The sequence below is a fragment of the Aedes albopictus genome, chromosome 2 (assembly GCF_035046485.1).
Source record: "Aedes albopictus strain Foshan chromosome 2, AalbF5, whole genome shotgun sequence".
Classification (NCBI taxonomy): Eukaryota; Metazoa; Arthropoda; class Insecta; order Diptera; family Culicidae; genus Aedes; species Aedes albopictus.
Window position 1 is genome coordinate 117187583 of NC_085137.1, and position 21611 is coordinate 117209193.

At 37.3% G+C, this 21611-nt stretch overlaps 1 protein-coding gene across 1 annotated transcript; it reads left to right on the forward strand.

The window, feature by feature from the left end:
* The first annotated feature begins 10845 nt into the window (after positions 1 to 10845).
* On the forward strand, positions 10846 to 11907 carry LOC115255574 (uncharacterized). Its single transcript, XM_029853695.2, has one exon. The coding sequence runs from the start codon at positions 10897 to 10899 to the stop codon at positions 11653 to 11655; it is 759 nt and encodes a 252-aa protein (XP_029709555.2). The 5' UTR covers positions 10846 to 10896; the 3' UTR covers positions 11656 to 11907.
* The last annotated feature ends 9704 nt before the right edge of the window (positions 11908 to 21611 follow it).

Here is a 21611-nt window from a genome sequence, read left to right on the forward strand (position 1 = left end):
TTGATAGAGCCCCCGGAGGGACAAGTTTCATATACCAATCGACTCAGCTCGACGAGTTGGGATGATGTCTGTGTGTGTGTATGTGTGTGTGTGTGTGTGTGTATGTATGTGTGTGTGTATGTGTACAAAAAAAGGTCACCTCACTTTTAGATAGTAAATATCAACCGATTTTAACGACCGACGGCTCATTCGACGCGGACTCTGGTCCCATTGTTTCCTATTGAAAATGGTTCGGATCGGTCCAGCCGTTCCGGAGTTATGGCCATTTAGGTGATCCGGATCGGTACCCCTGGAAGGGGCCAGACATGAAAATGCACCAAACCCATGCATGCGACCCATCAAACCACGGCATTTTCGATAATCTGATGAACGGTAAGCAGGAAAATACTCTCAGACTATAACTGAACCGGTAGTGTTCCAGAACCGGTTCTGGATGTCCCGCCGGAAGTGGCCAAATATCAAATTAAACATAACTCATGCATGCGACACATCAAACAGCGGCTTTTTCGATAATCTGATGAACGGTTAGCAGGAAAACAGTATCAGACCACATCTGAACCGGTAGTGTTCCGGAGCCGGTTCCGGATGTCCCATTGGAAGTGGCCAAATATAAAAGAGTACCAAACCCAAGCGACACATCAAACAGCGGCATTTTCGAAAACCTGATGAACGGTTAGCAGGAAAACAATATCAGACTATATCTGAACCAGTAGTGTTCCGGAACCGGTTCTGGGGGTCCCGACGGATGTGGCCAAATTTAACAGAGTACCAAACCCATGCATGCGACACATCCAACAGTGACATTTTCGATATCCTGATGAACGGTAAGCAGGAAAACAGTATCAGGCCATATCTGAACCGATAGTGTTCCGGAACCGGTTCCGGATGTTCCGCTGGAAGTGGCCAAATATAAACGAGTACCAAACCGATGCATGCGACACATCAAATAGCGGCATTTTCGATAATCTTATGAGCGGTAAGCAGAAAAACAGTATCAGACCATATCTGAACCGGTAGTGTTCCAGAACCGGTTCCGGATGTCCCACCGGAAGTGGCCAAATATAAAAAAGAACCAAACCCATGAATGCGGATGCGACACATCAACAGCGGCATTTTCGATAACCTGGTGAACGGTTAGCAGGAAAACAGTATCAGACTATATTTGAACCGGTAGTTGTCCGGAACCTGTTCCGGGGGTCCCGACGGATGTGACCAAATATAAAAGAGCACCAAACCCATGCATGCGATACAACAAATAACGGATTTTCTGATAACCTGATGACTGGTTATCAAAGAAATAGGTTAGGACCACATTACGGACAGCCGGTAGTGCCGTAACCAGTTCCGGGTGTCCCTCCGAAAGCGGCTAAATATAAAATTGAACTGAACCTATGTATGCGACACAGCAAAGCTAGGATTTTTGATAACCAAGCAAACAGACTGGTGAAAAAATGTTTTACGTATATGGTCAAATCTCAACCGTTACCTAGTAATTGAACTTTACATGTTTTTGACTTTGCTTGTCTTAAACTGGCTATAACTTGAAAATGGTCAAACTTATCGCATTTGAAAGATTATTCAATTTGCTACCAAAAAGATCTTGGAATCTATTGGTTTAGTTAGATAACTAAAGCAAAAAAGCTCAAAAGCAGTGTTTTGCCTTTCTCGTACACTTAGTGTACTAAAAAACTATATGTTCACTCAAAAAACGATTTTTCGGAAAAAGGCTCTGTGTATCAAGTCGCATATACCAATCAACTAAGTTCAACGAATTGAGATTATGTCTGTATGTGTGTATGCATGTATGTATGTGCGCAAAAAAAGTTCACTCGCTTTTAAGGCACTTCCCATTGGCCGATTTTTCGGATTATAGCCTGAATCGAACCGGAATTGTTTGCTATCAAAAATGGTCCAGATCAGCCAAGGCGTTCCGGAGTTATGGCCATTTCAGTGATCCGGACCAGCACCGGTAGAACTGGCCGTATATGAAACTGAACTAGCCCCATCATGCGATACATCAAACTGCGGCGATTTTTGTAACCTTTGGCATGGTTGACGAGTTTTGTGCGGAAATCAACACTGAAGACCAGAAGCTCTACGGTGTCGGCTGTTTAATAGACATTTAGGCTCTTAAAGCACGCTATATGGGAATATGTATTTGATATGGGGAATATGTCTGGACTCCTAAAATGGCGACTAGAATATCCAAGATGGCGGTCTGAAATCCAAGATGGTGGCTTCAAATTCAAGATAGCGTCTTTTTAAAGAAGTTTTAGGCTCTAAAACCACCATTTGGTATGAGGAAGACTTCCAGAGTCCAAAAAAGCGATCAGGATATCCAAGATGGCGATCTAAAATTTAAGATGGTGGCTCCGAATTCAATATCGCGGTTGTTTAACCTTTCAGGACGCGCGCCACCAAGCGACCGAAACTTCACCGCGCTCGCGCTGTATACGACGAGCGAGGTTTTTTGGTAGTGTTATACTTTTTACAACAGCGCGCGTGCTGAAGGGTTGATGGAGTTTTAGGGCCTGAAATTATTATTGGTATATTTGGTATGAGGATGATGTCTGGATTCCAAAAATGGCAACTAGAATATCCAAGATGGCGGCTCTAAATTCAAGATGGTGGCTGTTTAATGAAGTATATTTTTCGTAGGGAAGATGCCTGGACGCCAAAAATGGCGACCTGAACATCCAAGATGGCAAACTTAAATCCTAAATGGCGGCTTCATATTCAAGATAGCGTCTTTTTCTTAAGAGTTTGAGGCTCAAACATAAAAAGGCAGATTAACGATATGATTTCTGATATCATGAAATGGATTTCTGTTAATTGTATGAAAATGCGATTTACATCAACATTTCGCTTTAGTTTTATTGAAATGGGGTTTCCAAGGCACGAGAAAGGCGCCATCACCGCTAGGTGGATTAATTCGGGTTTTTTATTATTATTATTATTATTATTATTATTATTATTATTTATTTTTAATTATTTAATTAATTTTAATAATTTAATTTAATTATCATCTAAAATCATTCTCAAAAGGGCGCAAAACCTCTTTATCTTTTAATAAATCATTACAAAAATAAAATATTTTAAAACTAATCTAGAGGCTCAATCGGGATTTATCCATCGCAGAGCCGGAATCTTGATAGTGGATCCTCAACCGAAAACCAGGCAATCCTTCATCGATTTTATATTTTCTTCAATCCTGAAAAAACAAAAAAAAAATGCGAGAATCATTCAAAATATAAAAAAAAAAATCATTATGTTTAAAAATCATACTAAATAAGAAATACCATTTAAAAAATTATATAACAGTTGCATATTTAGAAGAAATTTACTTGCTAATATATCACGAACAGACTCAGGAAACGTATCATGAGATTTTTGGTAATTACTAAGGAATGAAATCCTAGGTATACTATATTTATTACAATTAAAAACTATATGATCAATATCCTAATAAAAATCGCCGCAATCACATAAATTAGAATCTTTAATATTAATGCGATACAAATGACTATTATAAATATAATGATTTGAAATAAGTCTCGATAATGAACAAATACAATTTCTACCAACAAACAATTTTTTGAACTATGAAGTGTGATTTACAATTGGCTGAATGGAATGACACCAACGGCCTTTATCGCTGGAATTCCAAGAAAGTTGCCAATCATGTAAAGATTTAGTTTTCAATACAGTATGATATTCAGAAGAAGCAATTTGACGATTATATATAACACCACAACGAACACCTAATTTAGCCAATGTATCAGCTTGCTCATTGCCATATATATTAGAATGGGCTGGAATCCATACAAATTTGATAATAAACCTCTGACGGTATAAATTATATAATTCTTCTTTCAATTTTAATATGATATGATGTGTTTTAAAGTTAAAATTTATGGATTTGATAGCATTTAAACAGCTTAAACTATCCGTACATATGATAAATATATTTGGAGTTAACTTTTTAATTATCGTACAAGTAAAATATAAAGCAGTTAATTCAGCAATGAATATTGAACAAGGAGCAATGATGCAAATTATCACCTCACTAGTGCTCATCACAACTCATCAATTGTATATTTATCGCGTGCGATTGAACTGTGCACTGATCAGCGATGACCAGCAGCAAAGAGGTGGCAAAACGAACATGATGTAAATCACAAGCGATTTTGCACACATCTGACTGTGCCGCCACACGCTTGCCCGAACAGCCGAACCATACCGAATAGGTTGGTTTGCGAAGCTACGGCACGAACGCTCGACACGCACACAGAAGCAACATTCGCATGTACCGATACCATACTAATAAAGCTTCCAGGCAACGATGCTTCGCGATAAGCTGTCGAAAAGCATCGAAAGCGATGAAAAGAGATGCTTGGCTAGAACGCAACGGCTCAACGGCGAAAAGGAAGAGTCAACTATGCTGATCAGTGTTGAGCCCGTTCGTGTGCTACTCGTATGGGAGGTTGATTGAATAAAGCGAGGATGGGTGAAAACGTATTCGTTGTCGAAAGCAAATCGCATCATTTCGCGAATGTTTTCATCAAATAGCAAGCTTGTCAAGGAGATTGTAATTTATAAAAATAAGTAGAAGTGTAATTATATATACCAAATCCAGCAACATTTTGAATCAATGACCCATCAGAAAAATAAATCTGATGAACATCAAACCCAATAAATTTTCGTTGAAATAACGAAGATGCAAAACGAGGAATTTCGAAACTAGGAATTTGTTTCAATTCTTCATGGAATGATAAATCAATAATAGGAGTAAATGAATGGATATTAATATCAAAATTATGGAAATTAACTGAGGGAATTAAATTTGGCGCAATATTCAATGAGCAACAATATTGAAATGAATGTAATATTCTACAAGTAGGATTTATTATAGATAAGCATTTCAAAATGTCAATTAATGGATGATTTTTATTGATACATTGTAACACAAATTTGCAATTTAGCTCGTGCAAACGCATTTTGAGTGGCATAATACCCGCTAGAACTTCTACGGATTTAGTATGAGTAGAGTTCATTAATTTTAGACAGATTCTCAAACTACGGAATTGAATTTTCTCTGGTTTAGAAAAGTGTGTATGAGTTGTGCTTATAAAAGTGAAACAACCATATTCCAAAACGGAACGAATAGTTGTTTTATAGAGTACTATCAAATCAGATGGATGTGCACCCCACCAAGTGCCTGTAATGGTTTTGAGAAAGTTTATTCTTTTTGAACGTGTTGAATTTGTTTATTCCACAATAATTTTGAATCAAACCAAATTCCTAAATACTTATAGTCATCAACTTGTTCAATTTCATGACCATTGAGGTACAAATTAATACTAATGAGAGAGCGTTTACGAGAAAATAAAATAAGTTTCGTTTTTGCTACTGAAAAAGTGAAACCATTATTATGAGCCCAAGATCCAATGTTATCTAATGTGCATGGCATAAAATGACGAATTATTTCTCTATTATTTCCACAAATAGAAAGGACTTTATGCAATTCAGTATCGTAATTTCTATTTTATATAACTCATTTTGGTATTGTTATGGCCAATTTTTCCGAACTGGTTCATTATGCAACTGAAATGAGTTGTATAATGAAAAATAGTTGTATAATGTTCATAATGCAACTCATTTGAGTTGCATTATGAACATTATGCAACTCAAATGGGTTGCATTATGAAAAAATCAATGCATAAAATTTTGTATGGAACTCGTTGCAAAACTCGATTTTTTCAGCACTCTTCGTATTTATCCAACTCGGCAAGCCTCGTTGGATAAATGTAAGACTCGTGCTTAAAAAATCAACTTTTTGCAACTCGTTACATAAATAACTATTCCATGAGTTTAAGAAGACAAGATAATAAACTAATCGGTCTACGACTATCAACCGATGAAGAAACTTTGCCTGGTTTAACAATACTAACAATTTTGATAAAACGCCATTCTATTGGAAATACATTTTGGGATAAAAATAAATTATACAATGACAATAAATGTGTCTTTCCTTCTAAAGGTAAATTTTGCAACACAACAAATTTTATATTATCAATCCCCGGAGAAGTATTATTTGTAATAGATAATGCTAAATCTAATTCTTCTATGGAAAAAGAAGCGCAAAGTTCTTGAAAGTAATTATACTTCTGATGATTAATGAATTGAGGAACATAATCGGGACAAATTTTAGATGCAAATTTTTCAATCCAGTCTTCAGAATATTCCGAAATATTTGGCGAAGAAGAGTCGTAATTTCTTAAATTTCTAGCTAAAGACCATAATTTGCGTTGCGTTGCGTTGCGGGGTAACGGAGTAATTCGTAGATTGCATACTGAAAGTTGTCATGTTTAATCTTTAATACTCCTATTCTAATTGCTTATAGAATGCTATTTGGGAAGGAACAGCTATCCAATTAGAGGTTGAAGCAAAAAAGACATGAGAACTTCCATTGCCGGCCACGCCCATCTTCTCCGTTACGGGGAAAGGAAAGGATGTGATGATATGACACCTACTTTACGAAAGGCCAGCGACTCACCGGCGCCCCCATAGGTGTCAAGGAGTTGGATATTTGGAATGGGTTGATTTGGGAATCACTATAAGCGATTTATGCGACAAGATTCAGATTATGTAAGTGTAATTGGGTAGATCATGTAAATGTGTTGGTGTAAGTGTAAGTGTTTAGTATATTTAAACACAAACGTTGGGAGTGACATAGCTAAGAGATTTTGTCACTCCATGGGCCGTTTTGCTTCAGGGATGGGGCACAGGTATTTTCTCTGTGTCCTGGCTAACAAGCCTAGGCTTAAGCGCCATTGATCGCTCTCTGAAACGAAAAGAAACACGTTATGTGATAGGGAAGGGATAGTTGGGAAGGGATGATATCTATTTATCGAGATGCCAGCGACTCACCGACGCCCTCGTAAATAGAAAGGAGTTGGGAGTTTGGTGTGGAAATGGTCTGAAATTTAGTATGAGCTATGCCACTGGGTTATTAGCTTCGAGATAAAATGAATAAATGTATAGTTGAGAAAAGTCACAATATAATAATACAAGAAGCATGAAACGCTCTCACCGAATTTGAATATTCCAACCGTAGATCCGCTTAAGAAGTGATTTTTCGTACGTCCAAGGGCCTAACGTTGATAGTTAAATCCATTTGAATGACAACTTGGAAATGACCACATCACACGCACTATTTGATCGAAATTTCACTCGAAACTTCTGCCTGCTTTCGAGTTTGACACATTAAGGAATCGCGAAATGAAAACACCGAGAGTCTTCCATTAGATCCGAAATCAAAACGGAGCGAAACTTGTGCACTTTTCATATGTACCTCGTTTCTCTATATCGGGAGGATTTGGGGAATAATAGCACTTTTCCTTCAAGACCACTGGCAAACATGCAACAGCTGTGCAGCGGGAGTCCAAAATCAACCGCACTTTTTGTCACAAAAATTTTCACGATCAGACAGATTTTCTGACACCCGGACGCGCGACGGAACGATACACTCCCTTCTCTTTCTTCGCAAACCGCTTCGCACAACCAACTATAGCTCTTCGACGGATCTCCGCTGCCCGAAAAAGGAGAACAAACACAAATTGGTGATAACTTTTCATCATCAAATGACACTTTTTTAATAATGATTTTCCAAAATACAGCCAAATAAATGTCACTTCATTAAATTTTCACATTAGATGAAATTTGAAAAAAATGACGGATAACGCGAGAAAACACGAGGACGAAAATTTTTTGCCCAAATTTGTTAGGTTAAGTGTTAATCGACTAACTTGCACTTTGCTAGTTTTTGCCATGCTGAGTCCAGCAATACAAATTGCTGAAATACAGCACAATTTTCTGAAACATCCAGCAATTTATGCCAATAGGGCACAAAGTTGTACTGGATCCCAGCAAAATATTGCTGAAAATTCAGCAAATCGTTTTGTTGGATTTTGCTTTGCTGTAAGCGTTTGGTGTGTTGTATAAACCAACGCTCTGAAGTGGAACAATTTTAATGAAAATCAGCATATAATCATAAACAATTACGGGATTCAATAATTCAGACAATTGAAAACTTTCATCAAAATGAGAATGAAATAATCCAAAATTGCCTTGATAATAATCGCGACGCTTAATCAGGATAATAAAATTTCTAGCTACAGACCATAATGTTGATAAAGATGTTTCTCTGTCTAGATTTTCAATCAAATGTTTCCAATAATTTCTCTTTTTAAATTTAGTTACACGAACAAATTGCACTCTGCTTTACAGTATGAAAAATAATTTTCCCGTGATCCTGAACGGCGAAATTTTTTGAAAGCTTCTGATTTATTTTTCAGGGCAAATGAACAATCACTATCCCACCAAAATGAAGGAGGTTTTTTATTAGCAGGTTTTGAAATAATTTTGTATATTTGAGATTTAAGTAAACAACGTATTAATATCTCAGAAAAAAGTTTATAATTTTCAAGTGGAGAAACAGAATGATCAAAAGTATTCAAAGAAAATGAAATAAGATCAGCAAACTTCTGCCAATCAACATTTTTGCATAAATCAGGAACATAAGGATTATTATATGATTGATTATGATCTGTTTTACAAATCCCTATCAAAATTGGTAAATGGTTACTACCATTCGGATCATCAATTGTTTTCCAAGAAGAAATAAAAGATAAAGAGTTTGAACAAAGAGATATATCAATACAAGTATGTTGAGCTGGAGGAACAGCAATCCTAGTAAAAGATCCGTCATTCAAAATATTTAAATTTAGTTCATCTATTAAATCCATAATCAAATTACCTCTACCATCAGATTTGTCACTTCCCCAAGCTATATTGTGAGCATTAAAATCTCCTAATATAAAAAATGGAGATGGAATATTATCTAAAATAGTTTTCATTTGTGGTATTTGAAAAGTGGTATTGGGAGGAATGTCTCTATTGTTCTCTATTGTTTGTGTTAATAGAGAATTCTGTATTATTATTATTAACAGAAATGGCAATAAATTCAATTGATGATTCGAAAGGTAAATTCAAATGTTTAAACTGAATACCATTACGGATTCCAATCAAAACTCCTCCGTATGAATCATTTCTATCTTTACGAATGATGTTATAAGAAGAAATATGCAAATGTTTGCTATCAACCAACCAAGTTTCATTTAAGCAAAAAATATCAATATCCAACCTATCAATTTTGGGTATAATACTGCGACAGTTCCATTGCAAAATATTGAATATATTTTGATTAATACAAGCCATTAAAACGAGAACAATGAAGCAATGAGGGGTCCAAATGCATTCAATTTTTCAAAAAATGAAGCAAGAAATGGTAAAACTTTTTTAATTAAATTTTTCTAAAAATCACTAAATCCTAGAAATTCAACTATTTGCTCCAAAATTTTTAAAATAGAGTTATCATAGTTTTCATTATTATTTGATGAGTTTGTAACATTATCATTATTATTTTCATTTTCATTTTTATCTACTCTTTGAAATCCAGGTATAGTTCGTGGAGGAGAGGAAGTATTAAGAGGAGGGAAGTTTGTATCAAATGATGTTGATGGTTGAGGATCATTAGTATCATGTCTATCAGAAACAACTTTGGATCTTTTCCTTTTGATTGGAGGTTTATAAATAAATTGATTGGAATCCTGATTCGAATCGTCGTTATCAGCATCAGATAATGTTTCATAAATATTAGCCGAACTAAAATCCCCAGAAGCTTTCAAATTTTCAGAATAAGATAATTGATGATTAATTTTGATTTGCTGATTGTATTTTTTTTGATTAGCTTTATAAACTGAACAATCTTTAAGAGAGTTGTGCTGTTTTTGACAATAAATACACTCATCTGAATGTTTACTACATTCTGATGAACAATGAGGTTGTCCACATTTGGAACATTTAGGTTTATTTGAACAATATTCTGAGGTGTGTCCAAATAAAAGGCATCGAGTACAATGCATCAATTTCGGAAAATATAGTCTAACATCAAAAGTTACATTATTAACCGATAAAATGTCCGGAAGAACAGAACCGGCAAAGGTAATCTTTATGCAATCCGAATGAATGTACTTCGATTCATTGCCTTTAAAAATTAATTTTGATAATCGACTACAATCCAAAATTTTAACTGGGGATATGGATTTATTTTTAAAAATTCCTAAACCAAAACTTATGATGTCATCGCAACTTAGAGTTTCATCATAAATGACACCATTGATTTCGCATGAATCGCATGGAGCGTACACGCGATACGAATTTTGAAATAAATTTGACTCAAGGAGAGCATTTGCAACTCCACGAGAACCAAAAACTACCCTTAATTTATCTAAAGAAACCTTCTTGATTTCCTTTACTGATTTGTATCGTTTGTAAACTTCAGCAGGAATTAGGAGAACATTAATTGGTCTCTCCTTTTTCCTGAAATAAACTACATATGGACCGAGAAAAGTAGATGTAAAATTTTTCACTCTAACTGGTTTTGAGGTTGCTGCAGGAATAGCAGACAAATCCTCCTCTTTTGAATTAGGTGAATCCCCGTCGGTTTCCATGATTGGAAATCAACGGGAAATACAAATTAATCAATGGACAACAGCAAAAAAAACTTACTTTCAGAGAAATAAAGCAAAAAAATTACAATCAAAACTATACTTAACAATGAGGGTTTCCTCTAGTAAAGGAAAGATAAACGGACGCAGTTTTTAATACCGCTTACTGCATTTTCAATTTTCCGATGAAATTGATGTTGATAATTCTCTAAAATATTATCGAAATACGGCCATCGTCTTTCCGCGCTTATCCGTAATTGAAATTGAAAATCGTGTATCATTTTTAACGATATAATTGAAAACATATAGTTCGATCAAACTCGCCATGGATTGCAAAAAGTGTCGTCTACCAGTGATAACAAAAGATCACCCGTACATTTATTGCAACGGGTTGTGTGCTGCTGTACACCATGCCGCTTGTGTCGGGTTGAGTAATGTCGAGCTTGCTTCGGTATCACCGCCGAACAAAAACAATATGTGGCTGTGTGATGAGTGCGTGGTCGAATTCGTTCAATGGAGAACAGAACGAAGTGAAAACAAAAAATGTTCAATCGCCGAATCAGTATCGGAGCCAAAATGCCCCCTTCAACGTGACGTCGAAGAGTTGAAGAACAAAGTAGAATCCATGCGGTTGGTTCTTGCTTCACATGAAGCTTTCAATGTGGATGCTGGAATACGACACTCAACTCCAAATGCCCCAAACTCATCGCGGCAAACGAATAGCAATAGCAGATCACGTGAAATATCAGATGTACTACCTGATGCTTCGGACCGGTTGACAGATTCAATGCGTGAAGATGAGAGTTTCGACTTGCTACTTACCAACATCGATGGAAGCGTTACGGAGGATGATATACAACGAATGGTCTTTCGTAGTTTAGGCGCACACGACAATGAGTTCATACATGTACGAAAACTTGTTCCACGATGGGTTGACTGCAGCACTCTGGACTACATCTCTTTTAAAGTCGTCTTGAATCGTAAATGGAAATCAAGCGCAATGTTATCAACGACTTGGCCTCAGAACGTTAAATTTCGCGAGTTCCGTAAAATACGATGCACGTGGAGACCCGAACTTGTGTGATAAGATATGTTTTTATTAATTTGCAATAACAATTACTCTTGTTTTATGTCATAATTGTAGTTGTGTGCTAGGTTTGGTAGAGTTAAATAGTAGAAGTTTTGTACCTAATGTTTGTGTTTCCAATGTTCAAGCTAATTTTTTTTTATTGATTTCTTGTTTTTGTATGAATATTGGTTATGTTTATTTTTAGTTTTAAGTTTACATCATTGGGGCACTAGTAAGCCTGTTGATGTTATGAATAATAAATAAATAAATAAATATACGGCTTTCTTGTCAGAAGGAACTTGATTCTTGACGAATATCCAAACTCCCTTTACGGTTAATCCAAGGACTAATCCGAAACGACCTATTGAAAACGACCACGTCCAAACGATCTCTCGAGCCGCAATCCAACGAAACGTTTAAAAACAGCGATCGTAAACTTGTATTCTTGAACAACGACGCTCGCAGGATACCGCTATGTGTTGTACACTTGTAATTCACTGTCGAGAATCCAACCGCAGCACACCGACTTCAATCCGCAATCCTTGAAAAATTTTCACCCTGAAACGAGAGAAAATGTCAGTCGCAGGAAAAATTCCGCCTTGTCAAGTCAAGGCCTGCTATGGCAATGACCAATTTACAGTTGTTTAATAATAAAAACTAGCTGACATTATTAGGAAACAATTTTTTAATAAAGAAACTCGAAATTTTAGTTCAATATTCCCAGAATCTTATCCTTTACCTGCCGGAAAAAATCCCGGCCAATTGAACTTTCACTCGAATAACTACTTAATTCAATCATTTTCACCCTAATCCAAAACAGATTTGGCACCATCACATAGCCTGCCCATCATAATCATACCTCGTTGAACAAACTTGGCACCCAAAACAGAAAGTATCTGAGAAAAAGCTTAATCCTATTCGAACTTCCCGTCAGGAGGCCTCAATGGTGCTGCTGTTGCTGCTGCCGCCAACCAGCAACCAACCAGTAGTGTCAGTTCACTAGTGTTCGCTCGTTGTTGGACAGCTTGAATGTGGTGAACATAAATTCAATTTATGAACTTCTCGTTTCTGTTTTTGTTTTCCTACTACCATGGATGGACTGTTGGATGGACACACCACACCGATGCACAGTGTTTTATTTTGCCGATTTCGTGCGCTTTTTTTAATAACGTTTCAACCGATGATTTTAGCGATATAGTTTCTTCGGAGAAGTTTCTACATTAGACAAGGCGCTTCTTTTGACATAATGAGTTGAATGATCAATCCACCTATAAGTGAGATGAAAAAAATATTTTTTCGAAAAATGCAGATAGACGTTTGATGTCTTCGGCAAAGTTGTGCAAAATGCAATTTTGAACAACTTTGTCAAAGACGCCATAATGCTGAATCTCATACTTTACGAGATATATTGCGTTGTATGTGCATGACCCCTAGAAATCATATATTTCATCATAACTTTTTAACGAGATTTTTTAGATTTTTTGCGTCTTCTACAAAGTTGTTTGGAATGTAAAAATACATGTTTTTGCTGAACATTGAAAAACGCTAGCTTTTAAAATTACAAAGTTATTTACAAATTACTGATATTTATAGAGTAACTTCGAACTCGTCTAACTGCTTTCGGCGCAAAATGGCGCAGAGAACCATTTCGAATAATGAAACAACTATATTTCTACTATATCAAAATGGCATAAACTTTTGTATACAAGTGTATTCTTTATGTGTTATGGTAAATAAACAAACAATTATCAAATATTGAAATTATTTAATAACTTCTTCATTTAACGAGATAGAATGTCGCAATGTTCAGCAAAATTGTGTATTTTTATATGCTCAACGACTTTGCAGAACATGCAAATAATGTAAAAATTGTGGATTAAAAGTTATAATAAAAATCAATTTCTGAGTGATTTTTAAATATGTTTTTTTTTTTATAATTCGTTAAAATAATCATAGCTTTTAAACAAGATTTTCTACAATTTTTTTACGTTCTAGAAAGTTGTTGAGCATACAAAAATACACAATTTTGCTGAACATTGCGACATTATATCTCTTTAAATTAAGAAGTTATTGAATAATTTCAATATTTGACAATTGTTTGTATATTTACCATGACACATAAAGAATACACTTGTATACAAAAGTTTAAGTCATTTTCATATAGTAGAAATATAGTTGTTTCATTATTCGAAACGGTTATCTGCGCCATTTTGCGCCGAAAAAAGTAACACGAGTTCAAAGTTACCCTATAAAAATCAGTAATTTGTAAATAACTTTGTAATTTTAAAAGCTAGCGTTTTTCGATGTTCAGCAAAAACATGTATTTTTACATTCCAAACAACTTTGTAGAAGACGCAAAAAATCTAAAAAATCCCGTTAAAAAGTTATGATGAAATATATGATTTCTAGGGGTCATGCACATACAACGCAATATATCTCGTAAAGTATGAGATTCAGCATTATGGCGTCTTTGACAAAGTTGTTCAAAATTGCATTTTGCACAACTTTGCCGAAGACATGAAACGTCTATCTGCATTTTTCGAAAAAATATTTTTTCCATCTCACTTATAGGTGGATTGATCATTCAACTCATTATGTCAAAAGAAGCGCCTTGTCTAATGTAGAAACTTCCCCGAAGAAACTATATCGCTAACATCATCGGTTGAAACGTTATTAAAAAAGCGCACGAAATCGGCAAAATAAAACACTGTGCGATGCAAGCGTTCGCACCGATCCCATCGGGCCATAGGACCATCAGGTCCACCGAGTCCGGGCGGCCGTCGCCAGCGAGCGATTCACACAATCCACCAAAGGATCAGGCGAAAACCGCACTTTAGTGGTCCAACAGATGAATAGCTGCTTGATTGAATGAAAATATAATCATGGTTAGTGTAGCGCCTCGTAGTGAGTTTGCTGCTGGTTGGCTGACTGCCACACGGTTTGCTGCTCCTGAGTTGTGGTTAGGGGAAAAATAAGCCATATAAATTGATATAAAAATTATGACGAGCTGTCTGCCAGAGCTGCGAGAGCTGAGTGAAAGTGGGAAAGTTGGTTTGTTTCATGTTATTCTCATCATTACAGCATCTGTCTATATGGCTGAGGGGGGAAACTGTCGGACTACTTTTTCTTTGATTCAATTTTCCCAGGTCCCACTGCGCTACGACTCTGCTAAGCTTTAGCTCCCGTCGTCTGATTCACTTAATGCCTGGGTTATGTTTGTATGTTGGCTGCTAGTGGAACATTTCTGTATAAAAGCTGCATAATGTTAGCCACCGGGATGTTTCCAACTGCTGCTCGAAGGGGAAAATTATCTCACGTTTAGTGCTCTGGGAAGGAATAGAATGTTAGGATTGCTACATAGTTTAGATCCAGCCAGAAAAAAAGTCAATCGAAGGAAAGTAATTTTGCACTGAGTCAAGGGGGAAGACAGCTTTTGCTCTCGAGACTGATCATGAGTTGCTTTTGAGTAACTCTGAGCAACTCACTTTGCTCGGATTCACACACAGCGTTCGTTGTACATGGCAACCATAGCATTTGTTTGTTTACGCTGTGAAAAATATCCGTATCGCTAGCAGGACATCAGGTTTAAACTCATCGATATTACTTTGTGTTGATTTCTTGTTTAAATGTTGTAAAATACAATGAATTCAGCAATCCTGTGGAGCAACTCTAGCACAAAGAAAAGAAGATATTCTAAGAAGTTGTACACCGGAATTCACCTGCAGGTGTGAGAAAAGAGTGTCTACAATATGCAAACACAAATTGTAACTGGTTAGGCGTTAAAATGAAAGACCAGAGGTTGTCACAGACTAAACGATCATAACATGGAACAACGAGCAACACACGAAACGCCCAGTGATTCTGTGAAAAAATGTTCATTCGACTAAAAGTTTTCACCGACTGGAGCGGGGAATTCAAACCCACACTCCGAGGCATACGAAACGGTTCGACGACGACTGAACGCTATTATATAATATCACAAGCTACCCAGGTAACCACTAAGCATTTGAATAAGCCGTGTATCAGCCCGTATTACGCATTTAAACTGCTTGCTGCCCTACATAAGCAGTTCGAATGCATAGCTGCCTTGAGTTAGCATAAGCTGTGCTGCTCAAAAGCTTTCGGCTGTTAATTAGCATTTCAACTGCTTGAAGTGGTTTCACTTGGGAGCATACAGAATGCTTTTCAACTGCTCTTTAAATGCTAGGAGCAAAAAGGTTGGGAGATATGTTACGCATTTGACAACACATTTTGTCTCTCTCTTACAGAGCCTATGCTTCTGTTTACAAATGTGTGCTTCCTATTTGTTTCTTCATTTTCCCCTACTCATCCAAAAGCACCAAAGAAAACATTACTGCAGCTGGATTGGATTGAGAATTTGTCCATAAAAAAATCACCATTTATTAATCATTTCGTCGGAAAATATGTGCCGAATAGGTGGATGCTTTGGTGGATCATAGGATTGTTTAAAAGAGGAAAGAAACAATCTTATTCCACAGATATTTAAAAGAAGGGATCGCAATGCTCTACCACAATGAAATATCTCAATGAAAACAAGCTTTGGATGTTGAATCTGAAGCTGTTATCGAATCATTCTTTATATTGGCGATTAAATCAACGCACGCCACCGGGACAGCTTTAGCATCGTGGATCAGGAGCAACAGAATCCGAAGCAGATATAATTAATCAATCTCCGGATCGTAAGTTCAAACCTACATCACTACAAAAATCAACAAAAAAGTACCACCTAGCACCGGCTGGAATATGGATGGACTATGAAGCGATGAAGCAGGCTGAGAGAACGAGAAGCAGACGTCAATCTATTTTTGTTTTTTTTTTGCTCGACGAGGCGTTACGCTTCTGTGACATTTCGCCACGACGTTCCTGAAGGGATAGCACTAAGACAGCCCGTTATTTTGCCAAAACCTGCTGTGAGGTGGCACTATAGGCGCATATACGGCTAATTAGCATTAAACGCCTTGTCGTAAAGGCTACTATAATGCTGAAGGAATGCTATTTTAAATGCTTATTGGTTACTTGGGTAAACCAACAAGTTTTCACAAAAGTTTTGTGTATGTTTCTGTGAGTCCGGAAAAAGCTGGGTGCCGCAAAAACTGACTTTGAGATACGTAGGAGTAGGAGGAGAACATTCCTTTGGAAACGACCTACTGATACGTAGCTCTTGGTCATTATGAGTTTGAAGAATGTCGTGAAATAGCAGAGCTCACGTTGCTTACTCATAAGTCCCATCATCTTAGAATTTTTGGCTCCGGATTCAGGCCCAAGAGTCCCGATCTAGGTCCCGATTCAACGAAGTTTGACGGGTCGAATATTTGGCATACGTCTGACTACTTGGATCAGCGGAAAATATTTGAGCAAATGGGAGCAACAGGGAGCAACTCACAGTTGCTCGATCAACAAAAGCTTGCTCTGAGCAAAGCTGTCCACCCCCTTGCACTGAGTTAATTATTCAGAGACACAGAACAGAATATACCTACACATAGATTGGCACCTGGAAATAACTCAGTGACTGTTCGAGCCGGTACTTTGGATGATTTCATCCAAGTAGCGTTCAAAATCAGAAGAATGCTCATTCATTATTTATCTTTTCATTCTTAAATTGTTAATCCGACAAGAAATGTTGATGAATGTTTACGAATTTAAGGAACATGAATGAACCCAAATATGGTTAACACAATGGCCAACCAATACAACTCACATTTTCGAGGTAATTAACTCAAAATTTGGCTCATATCTCTGCCTGGCGATGTTCCTAAACTACGAGGCTCATTTTTATCCCCTTAAATCGTAGGCTTTTGCCCATACAGAATTTTGGAAATTTGTATGGACCAAAGGTTTTAGTCAAACGTAGTGCATGAACAGACCCACATCTGTTCACCAAGATAATGCGGCTCAAACAGCGTTTGTTTCAGCATTTAACGCCTTTGTATGATACTCTGTATCTCGTCAGCCTATCCGGTGCGATGTTCACTGTAGCTCAGAAAACTAGTTTACAAAATTAAACGAAAATCATGAACTTCTATCAATGTGCTAAATTGTTCATGTTTATGGACTTGATGAATTCATAATCGTGCCCCAAACAAATTTAAAAAATAACAGTTTTTGAGTTTTAGCTGAAAAGGTTTGCACGTTCCACTAATATTTTCGAGGAAGTGGATGCAGGAAGCAGTAGTCCGCTGCTGCTAAGAAAGCTTAACTTCTCGTCACATGAGTGTGTCTAGAGCACGGTTCGCTAATCGGGACACAGTCATGACCCAACCAGCGAATCCAGGCTGTACTCGACGTCGGTCGCGGTCTACAGTTTATTTTCAACTAACGTCACTGCATCCAAAGTAAAAGACTTACACTATTTCTTCGTATAAACCAGGGGTTTTCAGACCTTTTGGCTCGCTGTGCACTTTTTGTAAATAAATCTCTGCGCGGTGCACCTGGTCATAATGCATTGTCAAATAATACAATTTCAAATTAGCTAAAAAGACTGTTTGTTTTCCTTCCTTGTTGGAGCTTAGTACGAGTGACACATCTGTTCATCGAAAATTTTCTTGCTGGGGATATTACTGGAAATATTCGGGCAAATTCATTTGGAAATCTGAGCGAGGGTAGATCAGATTCAGTGTGAAATTTCTGCAACATTGGTGACAAGTTTTTGGACGCATTCTAAATGAGAACATCGGAGAAGCCCTGCGTTGAACCCTATGTGGTTTTTGATCGACATTTTCCAAGGTCATTACTCGATTTTTGGAGAATTGATTGGCATTACGATTGATCATCTGCAAGATCCTTATGGGATAAATTTTGAAAACTTTGGTACATTTATTACAAGATTTGTTAAAAATTACAAACACGTGTTCAGAAGAATTCTTGGTAAACTGATCATTGATAGATCCCTGCTTATTTATTGACCTTTTTCGGCCATGCCAGTCGGCCAGTGTGTCTAAAATAGACGTAAAAATGCTTCAATTGAAGACAAATTTCGTTTAATTGACAAATTGAGAGATAAATTTGTGAAAAAATTACTACTTGTTTTGGTGAGACTCGAACCCACGACTCTGTATCGCTAGTCCAGCGCTTTAACCAACTAAGCTATAGAATAAGTTACGATTCTGTAGACTGGAGACGAAGCATAACCCTGGACTGGATTCCGAGAAATTTTAGCGAAGATGCTCAAGATATACTCTTTGTAGTATGTTTGGTGCTTTGAAAATACATGGAAAATACAAAAACGTTATGATATTTCCACCCAGTCATTTGATACATCATTCTTCGTGAATGCCTGGTATGGTTTTGCTGGATTCCTTTTTTAAATTTGGTTTAAATCAAGTAGATTTGTCCTCCGTCCACTGAAGCACCAATATTTTAATCGTGGGCATCCCTTGTTCTAATTCATTTGATTGTTTTTTCATCAGCAGGTAAAGACTTTTGAAGTGAATGCAGAATTTTCGAAGTGCCACGGTGTACTTGTCAAGGCTTCGCGGTGCACCAAGTGCACCGCGGTGCATGATCTGAAAACCCCCGATATAAACGATAACAAAAACTGTCGAAAAAGATCAGCAACTCATACCTGAAATTGGGAAATCTCTGTAGCGAGCCTTCGATAGATCTTCGGTGACCACAAACAGCCCGTCATATCGGGCTTACAACTTATGGCTGCCTGAATGGCTTTCCGGGCCCGTATGAAGTTGATCACCGATATTAACTTCTTTTCCCGATCAGCCTAGATAGCTGTGTAGTGTCGATAGCGGTAGGTTCAACTGGCTTAGAATAGCACTGCCGACCACCTATTCCAGTGGTAGGAGTCAGGTCAGATGACCTCTAATTCAAGGTGTTATGCGGCTTCATGCTTACCGTGCGTAGGAATGAATGGTTAGGAGGGTCTTATAAAAACCTAATCGCGAACGGAGCCTGTTGAGTACCAGGGTACCCTCCACAGTATTTTGCCCTTACTGCGCTTACCGGAGCAACAGCGGGGTGGACCTTGTGTTTCTCCCAGACAATCAGCCGCCCTTCTTTAGTCTCATACTTGAAGTTGAATAAGGACGGGATTTTGAAGATGCTATTAATTAGTGTAAATTTTCACCTATATGGTTTTCGCATTATGCGTTTTATACAGTGTATTTTGTGCATCCTCGTCTTTCGCGCATTCAAATCGATACCGATCTAGCTTTATTGTTGCTGTTCTTTTTTGTACTGTGATTGTTAAGAGTTAAATCTTGCCTAGTTTGGGTAGTGGCGACAATTAGGATAGCTCAGATCAATCTTCAGCACAAAAGAACATCAACGATTAATCTTTGCAGACTAATGCAAAATGGTACAGTCCAAGTGGCGTTAGTACAAGAACCTTACTTTCGTAAGGGGAATTTCTATCTAGGAAACCTTGTGAATCCGGTGTTTGCTACTTTCAGTAAAAATTAAATGGCAAACTGCTACACTCATCTCTGAACTAACCACTAAAGATGTATGTGCTATTACAATCGATGTATCCGCTGGGAACCTCAACAGGAAATACGTCTATTTTTCGGTTTATTTACCGCATGATGAACCATCCCCTATGGATGCTTTCAAACAAGTCATCGCATACTGTACTTCGAAAGGCCTTCCGCTGATTGTTGGCAGTGATGCTAATGCTCACCATATAATCTGGGGCACCTCAGACATCAATTTGAGAGGCTCCAGTTTGGTGGAATATTTAAGTATGTAGTACAGATCTTGGATTACTTAACATAGACAACCGCCCAACCTTCATGGTATCTGCTAGAGAGGAATTGTTAGATACAACGCTTTGCTCTAGCAGAATTAGTCACGAGCTGACCAATTGGCATGTGTGAGATGAAGAATCTTTATCTGACCATCGCTACATCTTTTTTGAACATTTAAATGTTACTTTTTAGATGATGCCGTTGATACTACAACGACTTTCATCAAGGAAGCTTTTGAAGAAGCATGCCCTCTACGGTCTGTGAAGATCACAAGAGGAACCCCTTGGTGGAACTCTGATCTGGCGAAACTCAGGAAACAATGTAGAAAGAGTTGGAACATACGACGTTCGGCAAGATCGGAGGCATTCAGGTCGGCTCGCAAGGCCTACCAGAAAGCTCTTCAGTCTGCTGAACAATCCGGCTGGAAAAACCTTTGTACAAATGTTTCCAGTTTGAGTGAAGCCAGTCGGTTGAACAAAATCCTTGCAAAATCTAAGGGTTTTCAAGTGAACGAACTTCGTTTGCCAAATGGTGATTTCACTTCCTTTGATGAGGATGTTTTGGAATATTTATTTAGTACACACTTTCCTGGATGTTTGGTTATTACATTTTCTGACAAACCTGATGTCTTTTCTTGTAGTTATGACTCTCTGACTTCGGCTCAGAGTATCATAACTATAGAATCGAATGAATGGGCACTCAATAGCTTTGCTCCTTTCAAATCTCCTGGGACAGATGGGATTTGCCCTATTTGGCTTCAGAAGATGTTTGATTATTTCAAACATGTTTTGAAAAAACTACTTGTTTGCAGTTTTGCTACAGGGTATATTCCCAAGTCCTGGCGAGATGTTACTGTAAAGTTTATTCCGAAAGTGGGTCGTGCGTCGTATGAAGAAGCAAAGAGTTTCAGTTTGACCCCTTTTCTTTTGAAATGTCTAGTAGGCATTGTCCATCATCACATCCGTGGTGTTCATCTGGCCAATGTTCCAGTCCACTGTGACTCTTTTACACAAAGTTGTATATGATATCGAGAAGGCATTTGCTCAAAAGCAACCCAACTAACAATCGCCAGCCGCAAACAAGCATGCATGCTGAATAATTGCTTTATAATAGTAATTATAGCTAAACTAAAATTATGCTATACACATTACTGTACAAATGCTATTTCAATTGAAAAAGTAGCCAATGTTCAACTTTTCGTATTGGTATTAACAATGATAATTTAAAACACTTTTCAAGCGTTTATTAAGATTT

Coding starts and splice junctions, on each gene's coding strand:
- LOC115255574 (XM_029853695.2), top strand. CDS start 10,897: ATGGATTGCAAAAAGTGTCGTCTACCAGTGATAACAAAAGATCACCCG.